Source organism: Bufo gargarizans, chromosome 1 (assembly GCF_014858855.1).
Source record: "Bufo gargarizans isolate SCDJY-AF-19 chromosome 1, ASM1485885v1, whole genome shotgun sequence".
Taxonomy (NCBI): domain Eukaryota; kingdom Metazoa; phylum Chordata; class Amphibia; order Anura; family Bufonidae; genus Bufo; species Bufo gargarizans.
This window is the reverse complement of record NC_058080.1, coordinates 457,540,601-457,554,629: the sequence shown is the minus strand read 5'-3', so window position 1 is coordinate 457,554,629 and position 14,029 is coordinate 457,540,601. Positions and strand designations below refer to the sequence as shown.

Here is a 14,029-nt window from a genome sequence, read left to right as displayed (position 1 = left end):
AATTACCTCGACGTCTGGAGTATTGCTGTTGTTGGGATTGATGATAGTCCAAATCTGAGCTGTCAGCCTCAGAGGCCGAACCTTCACTGGCCGAGACTTTTTCGGTGGACTGTGTTATTATATACGCTGTTTTGTTTCTAAAGTCGGATAAATCTTTGATAAATTGTCGGTGTTTCCGTTCTACGAGATTGGATTTAAACCTCTCTATATTAGTTTGCAACCCGGTTTCTTTTTTGGAGAACTCTGGGTGGTCCTTGAACCCCAGGGCTATCTCCACCTGAGCATTCAGTGATCTCTCCACAGTCTCCAAATTAACCTGCTCCTGATCCAACAGCAATCACATAAGACGTAGGGAACTCTCTACTATCTCACCCTCCCACCTAATCAATAGTTCCGGGGTACAGATCCGCTGTGCTGTTTTAAGGTAGATACGTGTGCTGGTTCTCATCGGGTTAACACTTGGTATCTTCTATTTGCTCCCAATAGTTTGCACACGGGCTACGGCTTAAGCGGCAGTGGGTACATTGTTAATCCCACGGACAGTCCGGAGCCGGCCTGACAGCGTCCAGGCACGCAAGTAGCATCTGATTGCTTACAATCTGACGTGTCATTACACGTGTAAGTTTGTATCTGAGGGTTATCACTCCTACTATGTACACTGGGATCGCATACCTATATCTGGTCTGTGTATCCCTGTGGGAGTGTACACAGTGGTGTATCTTGGTTTTGTGCTGCCCTAGGTGAGACTAAACTTGGGCACCCCCCTAATATAAATTTGACCCACCCCTTTTCCCCCCTCTAACCACTCAACGGGTCCCAACCCCCTTACCCCATAAAACAACTAAGTAATAGATCTTTAGTGAATTACTGTAATTTAAGTACTTACAGTTTTTGAAGACAGCAGGCTTAGGGATCAGTGCATTGGTGGCCGGGGCCTGGCCTCAGTGTTCACGGTGACCGTGTGCAGGATCCGTTCTGCACTTGGAGGAGATAAGGCTCACCCTATCGTTGCCAGCCCGTGACTCCACCTCCGTGTGACGTCACGACGGCAACGCGCGGACGCAAAAGGCAGGAGAGGTCAGGAGGAAGTCAGGAGGAGGAGGAGGAAGTAAGTCTTTCAACTCCTTCACTATGTGGCGCCGGCGATGCCGCTCGCATAGTGAAGGATCGGATCGGACAAGGTGCAAAAAAAATATTTAGCGTATTGCGTAACTATCACTAAGCAAACAAGGCATTTTGCCACCCCATTGGCAAGTGCCGCCCAAGGCAAATGCCTTGTTTGCCTTGTGATAGATACACCCCTGAGTGTACACCCTACAGGGCCACTTTTTCATGTATCTCCAGTATGATCTGGGCATGATATGTTATGGGATGGTCCTGATTCTGCGGGCTTTGCATTTATACTCGTTGAAGCTTAAATGATTGAATTGACTAGGTTATCAATACCAGTTGAACTATGTCATCACAATTGAGAGTTCGGCCTACTGCGTTGCCACTTCTCAATGATTACTGATGCCTAAGAATAGCACTATACTAGAATATGTCCCCTGATGAACCCGACAATCAATTAGGGTGAAACGCGTTGGGACTTGGGCACCTGACTATACGCCACCAATCTAGGAGGCAGTTCTCTGGTGCCAACTTTGTATATATAAAACACACTCGTATGTACAAATGTATATGGCAGTTTTCTTGTGTGTGAACATTACACATTAATTTATTTTTTTCTCTTTGATGATATATATGATTATTGATGATCACACTTGTGGTTATCTTAGTATCTTCCATGACGTAATATTTTGAGCATTTATCCGCCCGTAGATGCAGCATCCACGAGCAAGGACGGTTCAGTGCTCTGTAGACTGTAACATCTAATACCCTTTTTTTGTTTGTTCTGTAACCTAGTGTAGGTCCCCATCAGGTAGTCACCAACACTTTAGGGTCATTCCAGGACCCAATAGGAGGTTCCAGAACACGGGATCGTCCTTGTCAGGACGGTAGTCCCGTATATAGGCAGGGGTACTGAGTCTAGGGCTAGACTCAGGGACAGACTATTATCCACGACTGTCCACCCTGTTCATTATTGACTCATGCCATTGAGCGTTACAGCATCATCCCTTATGTCGTCATGGTGACAATTTTTCTTCTTTCTTTTTTGTTCCTTTTCTATATTTGTTTGTGGGAGTTTGTTATTTTATTTGTATATTAAATTAAAGGCTACGTTTTATAACAGGTTGTTTTCCTGTGATTACTATACTGTCACCTGGGCGGCATGACAAGGACAAGTATGAGGTCAATGCAATACACTATGGGACAGATTTTATTATTAATATATAAAGCTGAGTGAGTGTATGTATGTGTGTGTATGTCCGCTATAGGAATCCGCACCGTCGCATTTACAATCACAAAATTTTGCACACAGGTACATCAGGTGTCCGGGAAGGTTTTAGACCAGGTCTCAGCTCTCTAGGACGTACCGTTCCTGAGATATTCCCAAAAAAATGCATTAGCCAATAGAAGCTTGGTCACATGACCCTTAGCCAATAGAGGCTCGCAGGTCCTCCAGTCTCCACATACAGAGTTTTACTCCAGGTTTCCATAACAACCCAGCCATTTTTCTTCACTGCTGTAGGAGACCTTTTGAAGGAAATCTGTCACCAAGATAATCACTATTGAAGTAAAGCCATGGCCTAATAGCACTTAGTACCTTATTTCCAGATGTGCCTTTGTTCCAGCAATAGATGTTTTTATCCTCTGAAAGTCCAGTTTATTTGGTATGCAAATGAGCCAGTAAGGTGCCCAGAGGGGCGTCACTCTTGCAGAAAGGAGCCCAGACACGCCCCCTGCCACAAAGTGTCCACCCTCAAAAGACATAAAACTCCTCCCCCAGGTTCCGCTAAGCCCCACCCCTGATCTGATAAGGCCACGCCCCCTCCCACTTCTGAGCCAACAGGGATTGAAAAAATGAAGGTAAAAATCAACTTCTGACAGTTGCAGGGGTGGGAGCAGGGCCGATGCAACCATATAGGCGAACTAGGTGGGCTCCCCCTGACTGGGGCTGCAGCCCTGGGCGAGCGGCTCTTGAGTGTTTGACTGAGTGAGTGTCTGCCTGTGTATTTATGTCAGTGAGTGAGTGTATGTATTTCTGTCTTTCTGTCAGTAAATGTATGTGTGTCTGTCATTGAGTGTCTGTGTATGTATGTCAGTGAGTGAGTGTCAGTGAGTGTGGATGTCTGTCGGTCAGTAAGTGTCTGTGTGTTTGTCAGTGAGTATATGTGTGTGTGTGTGTGTGTTTCAGTGGGTAGGTGTATGTCTGTCAGTGAGTGTCTGTCAGTTAATGAGTATCTGTCTGTCAGTGAGTGTATGTGTGTCTGTCAGTGAGTATGTCTATCAGTGTTTATGTCTATCATGAGTTTCTGTGTACGTCATTCAGTGAGTGTCTGAGTGTATGTGTGTCTGTCTGTGTGTCTGTCAGTTAGTGAGTGACATGAGGGGGCGGCAAAATGGATCTTTGCCTAGGGTGGCAAAAATCCTTGCACCGGCCCTGGGTTGGAGGGAGGGTGACTTTCTCACTGCAGCTTACACTCAGACAGCACAGTGCTGCTGTCTTAGAGTGAGCTGTTCAAAAGGACATGCCCCTGATGCTCTTAGGCCATGCCCCCTCCCTCAGCTGACAGATTGAAAAAAATGAAGTTTAAAATCTACTTCTAGGTCCTGATAAGCCACGCCCAGATCTGGTTAGACACGCCCCCTCCACTCCTCAGCCGATAGGGATTGAAAAAATGAAGGTAAAAATCTACTTCTGTCAGGTGCAGGGGTGGGAGGGAGGATGACTTTCTCCCTGCAGCTTACACTCAGACAGCACAGTGCTGCTGTCTTAGAGTGAGCTGTTCAAAAGGACACGCCCCTTCCAGTAAAAGCCAATGTTAAGGGGACGGGCCCCTGTGGAGGTCAATGTCAAGGGGGTGGTATGCTGTGAAAGTCACTGTTAAAGGGGAAGGCTGCTGTAAAGGTCAAAGTTAAGGGGGTGGGCTGCTGTGGAGATCCAATTTTAAGGGACGGGGCACTGTGGTGGGGTCAGTGTTAAGGGGTGGGGGGCTGTGGAGGTCACTGTTTTGGGAGCTGGGTGTTATAGATGTCACTGTTATAGTGGATTGTGTTGATATATTTTAACAACACACAAACATTAAATGAAATAGATTAAATATACCTGAGCGAAGCCGGTCCTTCAGCTAGTACAGTCATAAAGTTGGGGGATAAACCCAGAAACTGCCCCACATTTACCAGAATGGTGCATGCAGAAAGAGAATTATCTTGCTAGACATGTAATTATCATCCAGCATCAGCACTGGTACTTCTTTACACCGTCTAAATATTAGACGTAAAGAAGCCGCCCTCTTTGGACCACTCCTCATCATATTTTCTATTAGAATGTATTGTTAATAGAGGGTGATCCCCAACTATTGCAAAGGACAAGTGAATGTGTTCCCCAAACCTCCAGTCTAAAACTAAAGCATTGGGTTCTATGGTCCCCACATGTTCTTTACTAGTTCCTTATGTAAGCTTTTGTCCCGATAAAACAATGCCAATCTTTATTGTCCATGCATCACATTGAGTATGGCCATATTTAATTTATTTTGCCGGTTGCAAACCATCTGAAGGAAGAAATGTACTGCGTTTTCCACCAGACTTCTCCTGGTTTAGGACTAGCAAAAGGCAGCAAGGAATAAAAGACACAGCAGACTAGAAAGCTTCTGGCATTCAGTATTAGTGCACCCTCTAGTGGCCATGAGGATGTGTAACACTAAACTTTCTCAATATTAGGCCTAGTTCACATTTCAGTGATTTGGTCAGTGTTTGATCAGTGATTTCTTATATTTTGTATGTGTAACCATCTCTTGACATAAAGCAATTAATGCCGCTTTCAAATAAATAATAATGATGTGGAAAGCACACAGAAGGCGTCCATGTGCTTTTAGCATCTGTATGTAATTTCCGCAAAAGATAGAACATGTCCTATTCTTGGGCGTAGATATGGACCACGGACCCATTGAAGTCAATGTCGTATGTACCCCAAAAAAGTATCAATGATAATGGCAACTTATCCCGCAAAAAAAAAATAAGCCCTCACACAACTGCGCGGAGAGAAAAATAAAAAACAGATGGTTGTCAGAAAATAGCAATATGGCGCCCATAAACCTATCCATCAAAATCTGCACTGCAAAAGGTGGTCTTTTCCTTCTCAAACATCAGCTTACTTCCAGGTTCATGCCATTTCGGTACCCGGTAGAACCTGCCTAACAATTTAAGGAATGTGGTGTCTCAGATGGCACATGCTGGGCACCACATACTGGGCACTGAAATGACATATCTGTGGAAAACGTGCACGGTCATCTGCGCATTCATTTCTGCTAAATATCTGTAGGGTCAAAATGCTGACTACATCCCTTAATACCTTGAAGGGCAGAGTTTTAAAAATGGGGTTAATTCTGGGGGTTCCATTTATTATTTGCCCCAGAGCCTCTACAGATGTCACCGCATTGGGCCTCAAGATGCACATGGAGCATAGGGTCACCTGTGGGGTCATTCTAAAACCAGGAAACACAATATAATAAGAAGAGGGCTTGCTTTTCACACTGGCACACACTGGGCACTGAAATGGCACACATGGAACAATTGCATTCTAATTACTTCTAACAACCGGAATACCCCTTTAATTGTTTATGGAAATGGGGGTTTCATAGCACTGAGGGGTGGGGTCTAGCCTCGGTGCACCTTAGCTCCGCAGTGCTGGCCACACCCCTCAGTGCACTAAAGTCCTAATTAGCATAAAGAATAAAAGCCTTTATCTTGGGAACGCCACAACAGATTTTCGCATGGCAGTTATCAATTCTGTTTTCATATATTTTTCAACATGGGATAGAAGACGAGAGAACAAATTAAATCCCAGGATATAGCTAGGATTGGTACCATTATAGCATATAGGCAGCTATCATACTCCAATAGGGTTGATCCTGCTGACATGTTGTTCTCTTTAAAGGGGTTGTCCAAGTTATTTTTTTGTTCTTTTTGTCCTAACTGGGCAAATGTAACAGCTTTCCAATTAACTCACTTTATCTGCAGTGCCTGGTTTTTCAGATTTAACTGAGGGTCACATGACCTGTGATGTCAGATTCTCTCCCTGCTCTGATAAAGTTTGTTTACAAGCCTGTAAACCAGAAGTCACTGTGCTGGCCACTCCCCCCCCCCCCCTCCCTTCACTGCTCTCTTCTAGGATTCTTAACCCATTCAGCTGCACAGACTGGCTAGCTGCAGCAGTGACAATTCTGGGCACAGGAGCTGACAGACTAGAGAGAGCATTGCACAAGAAGGTAGCGGAAAGATCCTGTGTGTATTAGCAGTGTCATTATACAGCTGGGACTTGTAGTTCTACACAAACAAGTTGCTGCTGATTCTCCCAGCAGGCAGACATGTCACTCAGGGCAGCACTTGTATCCACTACCTTAGCAGTGTCATTATACGTTCTACACTTACAAGTTGCTGTTAATTCGCCCAGCACTCAGGGCAGCTCTTGTATCCACTCCCTTAGCAGTGTCATTTTACAGCTGGGACTTGTAGTCCTACACATACAACATGCTGCAGAGTCTCCCAGCAGGCAGACATGTCACTCAGGGCAACACTTGTATTTACTCCCTTAGCAGTGTCATTATACAGCTGGGACTTGTAGTCCTACATATACAACATGCTGCTGAGTCTCCCAGCAGGCAGACATGTCACTCAGGGCAACACTTGTATTTACTCCCTTAGCAGTGTCATTATACAGCTGGGACTTGTAGTCCTACATATACAACATGCTGCTGAGTCTCCCAGCAGGCAGACATGTCACTCAGGGCAACACTTGTATTTACTCCCTTAGCAGTGTCATTATACAGCTGGGACTTGTAGTCCTACATATACAACATGCTGCTGAGTCTCCCAGCAGGCAGACATGTCACTCAGGGCAGCTCTTGTATCCACTCCCTTAGCAGTGTCATTATACAGCTGGGACTTGTAGTCCTACACATACAACATGCTGCTGAGTCTCCCAGCAGGCAGACATGTCACTCAGGGCAACACTTGTATTTACTCCCTTAGCAGTGTCATTATACAGCTGGGACTTGTAGTCCTACATATACAACATGCTGCTGAGTCTCCCAGCAGGCAGACATGTCACTCAGGGCAGCTCTTGTATACACTCCCTTAGCAGTGTCATTATACAGCTGGGACTTGTAGTCCTACACATACAACATGCTGCTGAGTCTCCCAGCAGGCAGACATGTCATTCAGGGCAACACTTGTATTTACTCCCTTAGCAGTGTCATTATACAGCTGGGACTTGTAGTTCTACACATACAACATGCTGCTGAGTCTCCCAGCAGGCAGACATGTCACTCAGGGCAGCTCTTGTATCCACTCCCTTAGCAGTGTCATTATACAGCTGGGACTTGTAGTCCTACATATACAACGTGCTGCTGAGTCTCCCAGCAGGCAGACATGTCACTCAGGGCAGCTCTTGTATTCACTCCCTTAGCAGTGTCATTATACAGCTGGGACTTGTAGTCCTACATATACAACGTGCTGCTGAGTCTCCCAGCAGGCAGACATGTCACTCAGGGCAGCTCTTGTATTCACTCCCTTAGCAGTGTCATTATACAGCTGGGACTTGTAGTCCTACATATACAACGTGCTGCTGAGTCTCCCAGCAGGCAGACATGTCATTCAGGGCAACACTTGCATTTACTCCCTTAGCAGTGTCATTATACAGCTGGGACTTGTAGTCCTACACATACAACATGCTGCAGAGTCTCCCAGCAGGCAGACATGTCACTCAGGGCAGCTCTTGTATCCACTCCCTTAGCAGTGTCATTATACAGCTGGGACTTGTAGTCCTACACATACAACGTGCTGCTGAGTCTCCCAGCAGGCAGACATGTCACTCAGGGCAACACTTGTATTTACTCCCTTAGCAGTGTCATTATACAGCTGGGACTTGTAGTCCTACATATACAACATGCTGCTGAGTCTCCCAGCAGGCAGACATGTCACTCAGGGCAACACTTGTATTTACTCCCTTAGCAGTGTCATTATACAGCTGGGACTTGTAGTCCTACATATACAACATGCTGCTGAGTCTCCCAGCAGGCAGACATGTCACTCAGGGCAGCTCTTGTATCCACTCCCTTAGCAGTGTCATTATACAGCTGGGACTTGTAGTCCTACACATACAACATGCTGCTGAGTCTCCCAGCAGGCAGACATGTCACTCAGGGCAACACTTGTATTTACTCCCTTAGCAGTGTCATTATACAGCTGGGACTTGTAGTCCTACATATACAACATGCTGCTGAGTCTCCCAGCAGGCAGACATGTCACTCAGGGCAGCTCTTGTATCCACTCCCTTAGCAGTGTCATTATACAGCTGGGACTTGTAGTCCTACACATACAACATGCTGCTGAGTCTCCCAGCAGGCAGACATGTCACTCAGGGGAGCTCTTGTATTCACTCCCTTAGCAGTTTCATTATACAGCTGGGACTTGAAGTTCTACACATACAACATGCTGCAGAGTCTCCCAGCAGGCAGACATGTCACTCAGGGCAGCTCTTGTATCCACTCCCTTAGCAGTGTCATTATACAGCTGGGACTTGTAGTCCTACACATACAACGTGCTGCTGAGTCTCCCAGCAGGCAGACATGTCACTCAGGGCTGTTCTTGTATTCACTCCCTTAGCAGTGTCATTATACAGCTGGGACTTGTAGTCCTACACATACAACATGCTGCTGAGTCTCCCAGCAGGCAGACATGTCATTCAGGGCAACACTTGTATTTACTCCCTTAGCAGTGTCATTATACAGCTGGGACTTGTAGTTCTACACATACAACATGCTGCTGAGTCTCCCAGCAGGCAGACATGTCACTCAGGGCAGCTCTTGTATCCACTCCCTTAGCAGAGCAGGGGGAGGGGCAGAGATTGTTTTTATTGCATGTAAACAAAGGGCCAGACGAGAACCAGGGAAAAAAGGAAATAAATATTTTTTTTGCATAAAACTTACTTAGCTTAGTTATATATTACTGCCTATCAGATTTTCAGTGCTATATATTTTTTTTTCATAATTCGGACAACCCCTTTAAGGAGTTAAAGCAACAGAATTTATACCCAATTAGACTGATTGAAAACTTACTACACAATGGAACACCAAAGAAAATTGCACAACTATGTATTTTATATGTTATACCGGCAATCTGCAGCCTTCTCCAACAGCAGACACAGCATACAGGGCGGGATAAGGCTCTTTTCACACCTGCCTCGCGGTTCCGGTATCATAGATACACAGCCCGCTGGGTTCCATCATGGTGTCCACTGTCTGATATCAAGAATGAAGCATGTGTCATTTCCTGCCGTGTTGAGAACAGGATCAGGAAGTGGAGCGGCGGGGGAATCAGTGAGGTGAGTATATAAGATCATACTTTTTAACCGTTTGCAGGTCATGGAACAGCACTTTGAAAAAAAACTGTATTCACCTGGCACATAAATGATACTCACTTCACCATTGACATTTCCAAATCGGCTGTAGGTAGAGCGACATAGATTTTTCTTGCCTAGTGGAGCTTCAGTGATGTCATAATCTTTAGGTTCAGCCTCAAGACTCTGATGCCTAAACAACAACAGATGAATTACAACAATGTCCACTCACTACATACACAGAGGACTAACATAAAGGCTCAGCGGGTGTCCGTGTGCCACATGTATTACATTCTGCACCTTAATGCTATATTTGGTGTGAGTGCAATGTGGGTTACACCTACAGTATATGTGTAAAAGTAGACCAGGGGGTAGCCTGGCGAGGAGCTGTGACTTTTGCAAAAATCACAGATAGTAAATGAGCCATAATCCAAATCTAATCTCACTTTTAACCCTTAGGCTACATGTACATGACCGTTCCGTTTTTTTGCAGTCCGCAAATTGCGGATCCGCAAAAAACGGATGCCGCCCGTGTACCTTCCGCAATTTGCGGAACGGACGGCCCATTGTAGAAATGCCTATTCTTGTCCGCAAAACTGACAAGAATAGGACATGCTATATTTTTTTTTTGCGGGGCCACGGAATGGAGCAACGGATGCGGACAGCACACGGAGTGCTGTCCACATCTTTTGTGGTCCCATTGAAGTGAATGGGTCAGCATCCGAGCCGCCAAAACTGCGGCTCAGATGCGGACCAGAACATAGACCACTGTGGAAAGTGACAGAACACCAAATGTCGCAGAAAACGCCACAATCGAGATTCCTTGCAATATTTTTTAAGCCACAAAACGGACGTATCTGATGTAATAAATGTTCCCCTAAGGCCCCTTTCACACGGGCGACTTTTCCACGCGGGTGCAATGCGTGAGGTGAACGCATTGCACCTGCACTGAATCCGGACCCATTTATTTCTATTGGGCTGTGAACATGAGCGGTGATTTTCACGAATCACTTGTGCGTTGCGTGGAAATCGCAGCATGTTCCATTTTGTGCGTTTTCCACGCAACGCAGGCCCCATTGAAGTGAATAGGGCTGCGTAAAAATCGCAAGCACACGCAAGCAAGTACGGATGCGGTGCGATTTTCACACACGCTTTCTAGGAGACTATCGGGATGGAGACCCGATCATTATTATTTTCCCTTATAACATGGTTATAAGGGAAAATACTAGCATTCTTAATACAGAATGCTTAGTACAATAGGGCTGGAGGGGTTAAAAAATTTTAAAAAATAATTTAACTCACCTTGATCCACTTGTTCGCACAGCCGGCATCTCTTATTTCTTCTTCTTTGCTGTGTACAGGAAAAGGACCTGTGGTGATGTCACTGCGCTCATCCCATGGTCCGTCACATGATCCATCACCGTGGTAAAAGATCATGTGATGAGCAAAGTGACATCATCAAAGGTCCTATTCCTCAAAGAAGACAGAAGAGAAGCCGGGCTACGCGAACAAGTGGATTAAGGTGAGTTAAATTATTATAATTTTTTTTTTAACCCCTCCAGTCCTATTGTACTAAGCATTCTGTATAAAGAATGCTCTTATTTTCCCTTATAACCATGTTATAAGGGAAAATAATAAAATCTACACAACACCGAACCCAAACCCGAACTTCTGTGAAGAAGTTTGGGTACCAAACATGGCGATTTTTCTCACGCGCGTTCAAAGCGCATTACAATGTTTTGCACTTGCGCGGAAAAATTTTGAATTTTCCCGCAACGCACCCAGATTTTATCCGGGCCAAAAACATGACGCCCGTGTGATAGAGGCCTAAGGGCTCATGCACACCACTAAGAAAATGCGTATCTGTTTTGTGTCCATTTCCAGACTGTTTGTCTGGTTTTTTTCACCCGTTTTTTTTTTTTCTGTCTAGGAAAAAATGGAAGTAGGCTTTATTGTCACCCTAGGAGGCATGGTCCCCATGGGTGTTCAGGTGGTGCTGAAACAGGGCCCTCAGAAGTGTCTCCTGAGATGCGCAATGAAGACACCTCCTGGTTGCACTTTTTGTGCTGTTTGAAAACTGATCAGTTAAAAAAGGATTACTGAGGGTACTTTGACCCTAGCATTATTCTTTTCTGGTATTGAAATCCGGTATAGGGGCTCAATACAGGAAAAAAAACGCTTTTTGTCCCAATGCCTTCTGAATAGAAAGGAATCCGTTCAGTGTGCATCAGGATGTCTTCCGTTCTGTCCTTTGTACGGTATTTGACCGGACAAAATACCGCAGCATGCTGCGTTTTTTTCCGGCCAAAATCCCGGAACACTACCGTACTTCCATTGAAATTTATTAATGCTGGATCTGGTACCAAGTGTTCCAGAAATTACCGCATCACCTGATCCAGTTTTCCAGTCTGCGCATGCGCAGTTCTTTTTAGCTGTGAAAAAAATAAATACCGGATCTGTTTTTCCGTACGATACCGGAAAGACGGATCCGGTATTTCAATGAATAAGTCTACCAGGTCCGATAAAAAAAAACATATCCATTTGCATACAAATTTCCGGATCCGGCAGGCACTGCCGGATTCTTCTAACGCTCGTGTGAAAGTGCCCTAACATATTGAAAATGAAAGCCATCCATTTTTTCACCGGCCCACAGACTTTACTGGGCTAGTCTGATCCAGAAAAATGGATTAGAATAGGTCGTCTGATATTTTAAATGGAACAGTCAACCGGATCCGTAAAAAAAATGTGTGAATGGCCCCATTTAAATGTATAGGACAGCGTGCTATCCATGTTAAAACAAGAATCGCATATTGAAGACAAATAAGGTCTCTTTCACACAGGCGTTGCGGGTGAGGGCCAGATAGATGCAATGCAGGTGTGATCAGGGAAAATCGTGCGAGTAGGCACGCAATTGCAGTCAGTTTTGACTGTGATTGCGTTCCGTCGTTCAGTTTTTTCCGCGCGAGTGCAATGTGTTTTGGTACCCAGACCCAAACTTCTTCACAGAAGTTCGGGCTTGGGATCGGTGCTCTGTAGATTTTATTATTTTCCCTTCTAACATGGTTATAAGGGAAAATAATAGCATTCTTAATACAGAATGCTTAGTAAAATAAGGCTGGAGGGGTTAAAAAACAAACAAAAAAAACATAACTCACCAGCTTTTTACACCGCCCTTAGATTCCCCCCTACTCTGCTGTAAGATTTGGCTAACCTATGATGAGATATAGCTGAATGTACAGCAGTGTGTGCGCCTGGTGTAAGAACTACGTCAGCGCCTGGCTGGAGTCCTTTTTTCGCCAACATTTATGCCTGCTTCTAGGCGGAATTGTTAGTGAATTTGCCCAATGAGGTAAAATTGTTGCGAGTCCCTTTAATAAACGTCCCCCAGTGTTTTCTAACCCCTCAAGGCAGATTTTAGTAAGCAAAGCAGTGGTCAGCAACCTCCGACACTACACCTCCCAGCATGCACCATTTACTGCTATGAGAGCAAGTGTGCATGCTGGGAGTTGTAGCTTGCCAACCGCCGGAGCGCCAGTCATAGAGAGAGAACAAGACCACTTTGTTACAGGACACTAGTAAAGCCACGTATGGGTCCTACATGCAGTAGTGCAGCCTCTCTTGGGACGTGTAGTAAAAGACTGCACTATAAAGCATAGTAGTGCGAATACGCTGTATGGTATAATACAAGGATGGTATACTAGATTATATGACATAATATTGGGAGTGCTCACTAGCGCCTCCTGTGTACAAAGAAAGAAAATAGTCATGGGAAGGAATGTGGGAATAAGAGAGGAACAGACTGGCAGGTAGACAGTCTACAGAAGACATCTCTACAGATTGTGAGTCCTGGTTCTCTTACCAGCCGGACACCTTGGTGGGCTTGTCATAGTGCATGTGATGGGAGCGGAGGTACAGGGAGCCTTTCCTTTCCAGCAGGTGCCCCCTGAAGGGCTCGTCTATAACATACATGGCCATTATAAGTCAGGAGTATGCCGCAGCTAATACTAACGATGGGACAATGCGCGGCTGCGCTGTAGTAGGCTTCCGCCTGTGGTCTCCTGTAAAGTAGTGCGCAGACTCTTTCTTCTCTATTTATATCTGAAAGGAATTTTCCACTATAACGTTATAACTATAGTTACAATGGACAGAAATTACATTTTACATCGCCCTTTAGACTGGCACAGTAAATATTTCAGAACATAGCCCCCCGCTGCCATGGTAACATAGACGCTAAGAGCCGCTGTGCTGTATGGATCAATCCGCCATAAGCTGACGCGTTATTCTACCCTACCTCGTGAGATTTCCCTACACTCTGACTTCCTGTCGCATGAGCGATGACGTCGGGGGGCGTGTCTCACTTTTCTCCATCTGCGCATGCCCAAAAGGACACTCTAGTGAACGTCTCAAGGCTGAACTTAGCAGCACGCCGGGAACCTGCGCATGCGTCTGGGAGCCGAGGTAGGGAAAAATCACGGGTCAGTGCGCAAGCGCAGTTAACTCATTAAAATCCACCCGATATACGCGCCT

General features: G+C 45.4%; 1 protein-coding gene across 1 annotated transcript in view; it reads right to left on the bottom strand.

The window, feature by feature from the left end:
• The window catches only part of CFAP95 (cilia and flagella associated protein 95), a 72,700-nt gene extending 58,980 nt beyond the window's left edge, over window positions 1-13,720 (bottom strand). Inside the window, exons 1-2 of the mRNA XM_044272855.1 lie at window positions 13,362-13,720; window positions 9,584-9,695 (exon numbers count right to left, since the gene is read on the bottom strand). Of these exons, the coding sequence (XP_044128790.1) occupies window positions 9,584-9,695; window positions 13,362-13,477 (228 nt within the window). The 5' untranslated portion in view covers window positions 13,478-13,720. The remainder of the gene's footprint in view (window positions 1-9,583; window positions 9,696-13,361) is intronic.
• Window positions 13,721-14,029: the final 309 nt, after the last annotated feature.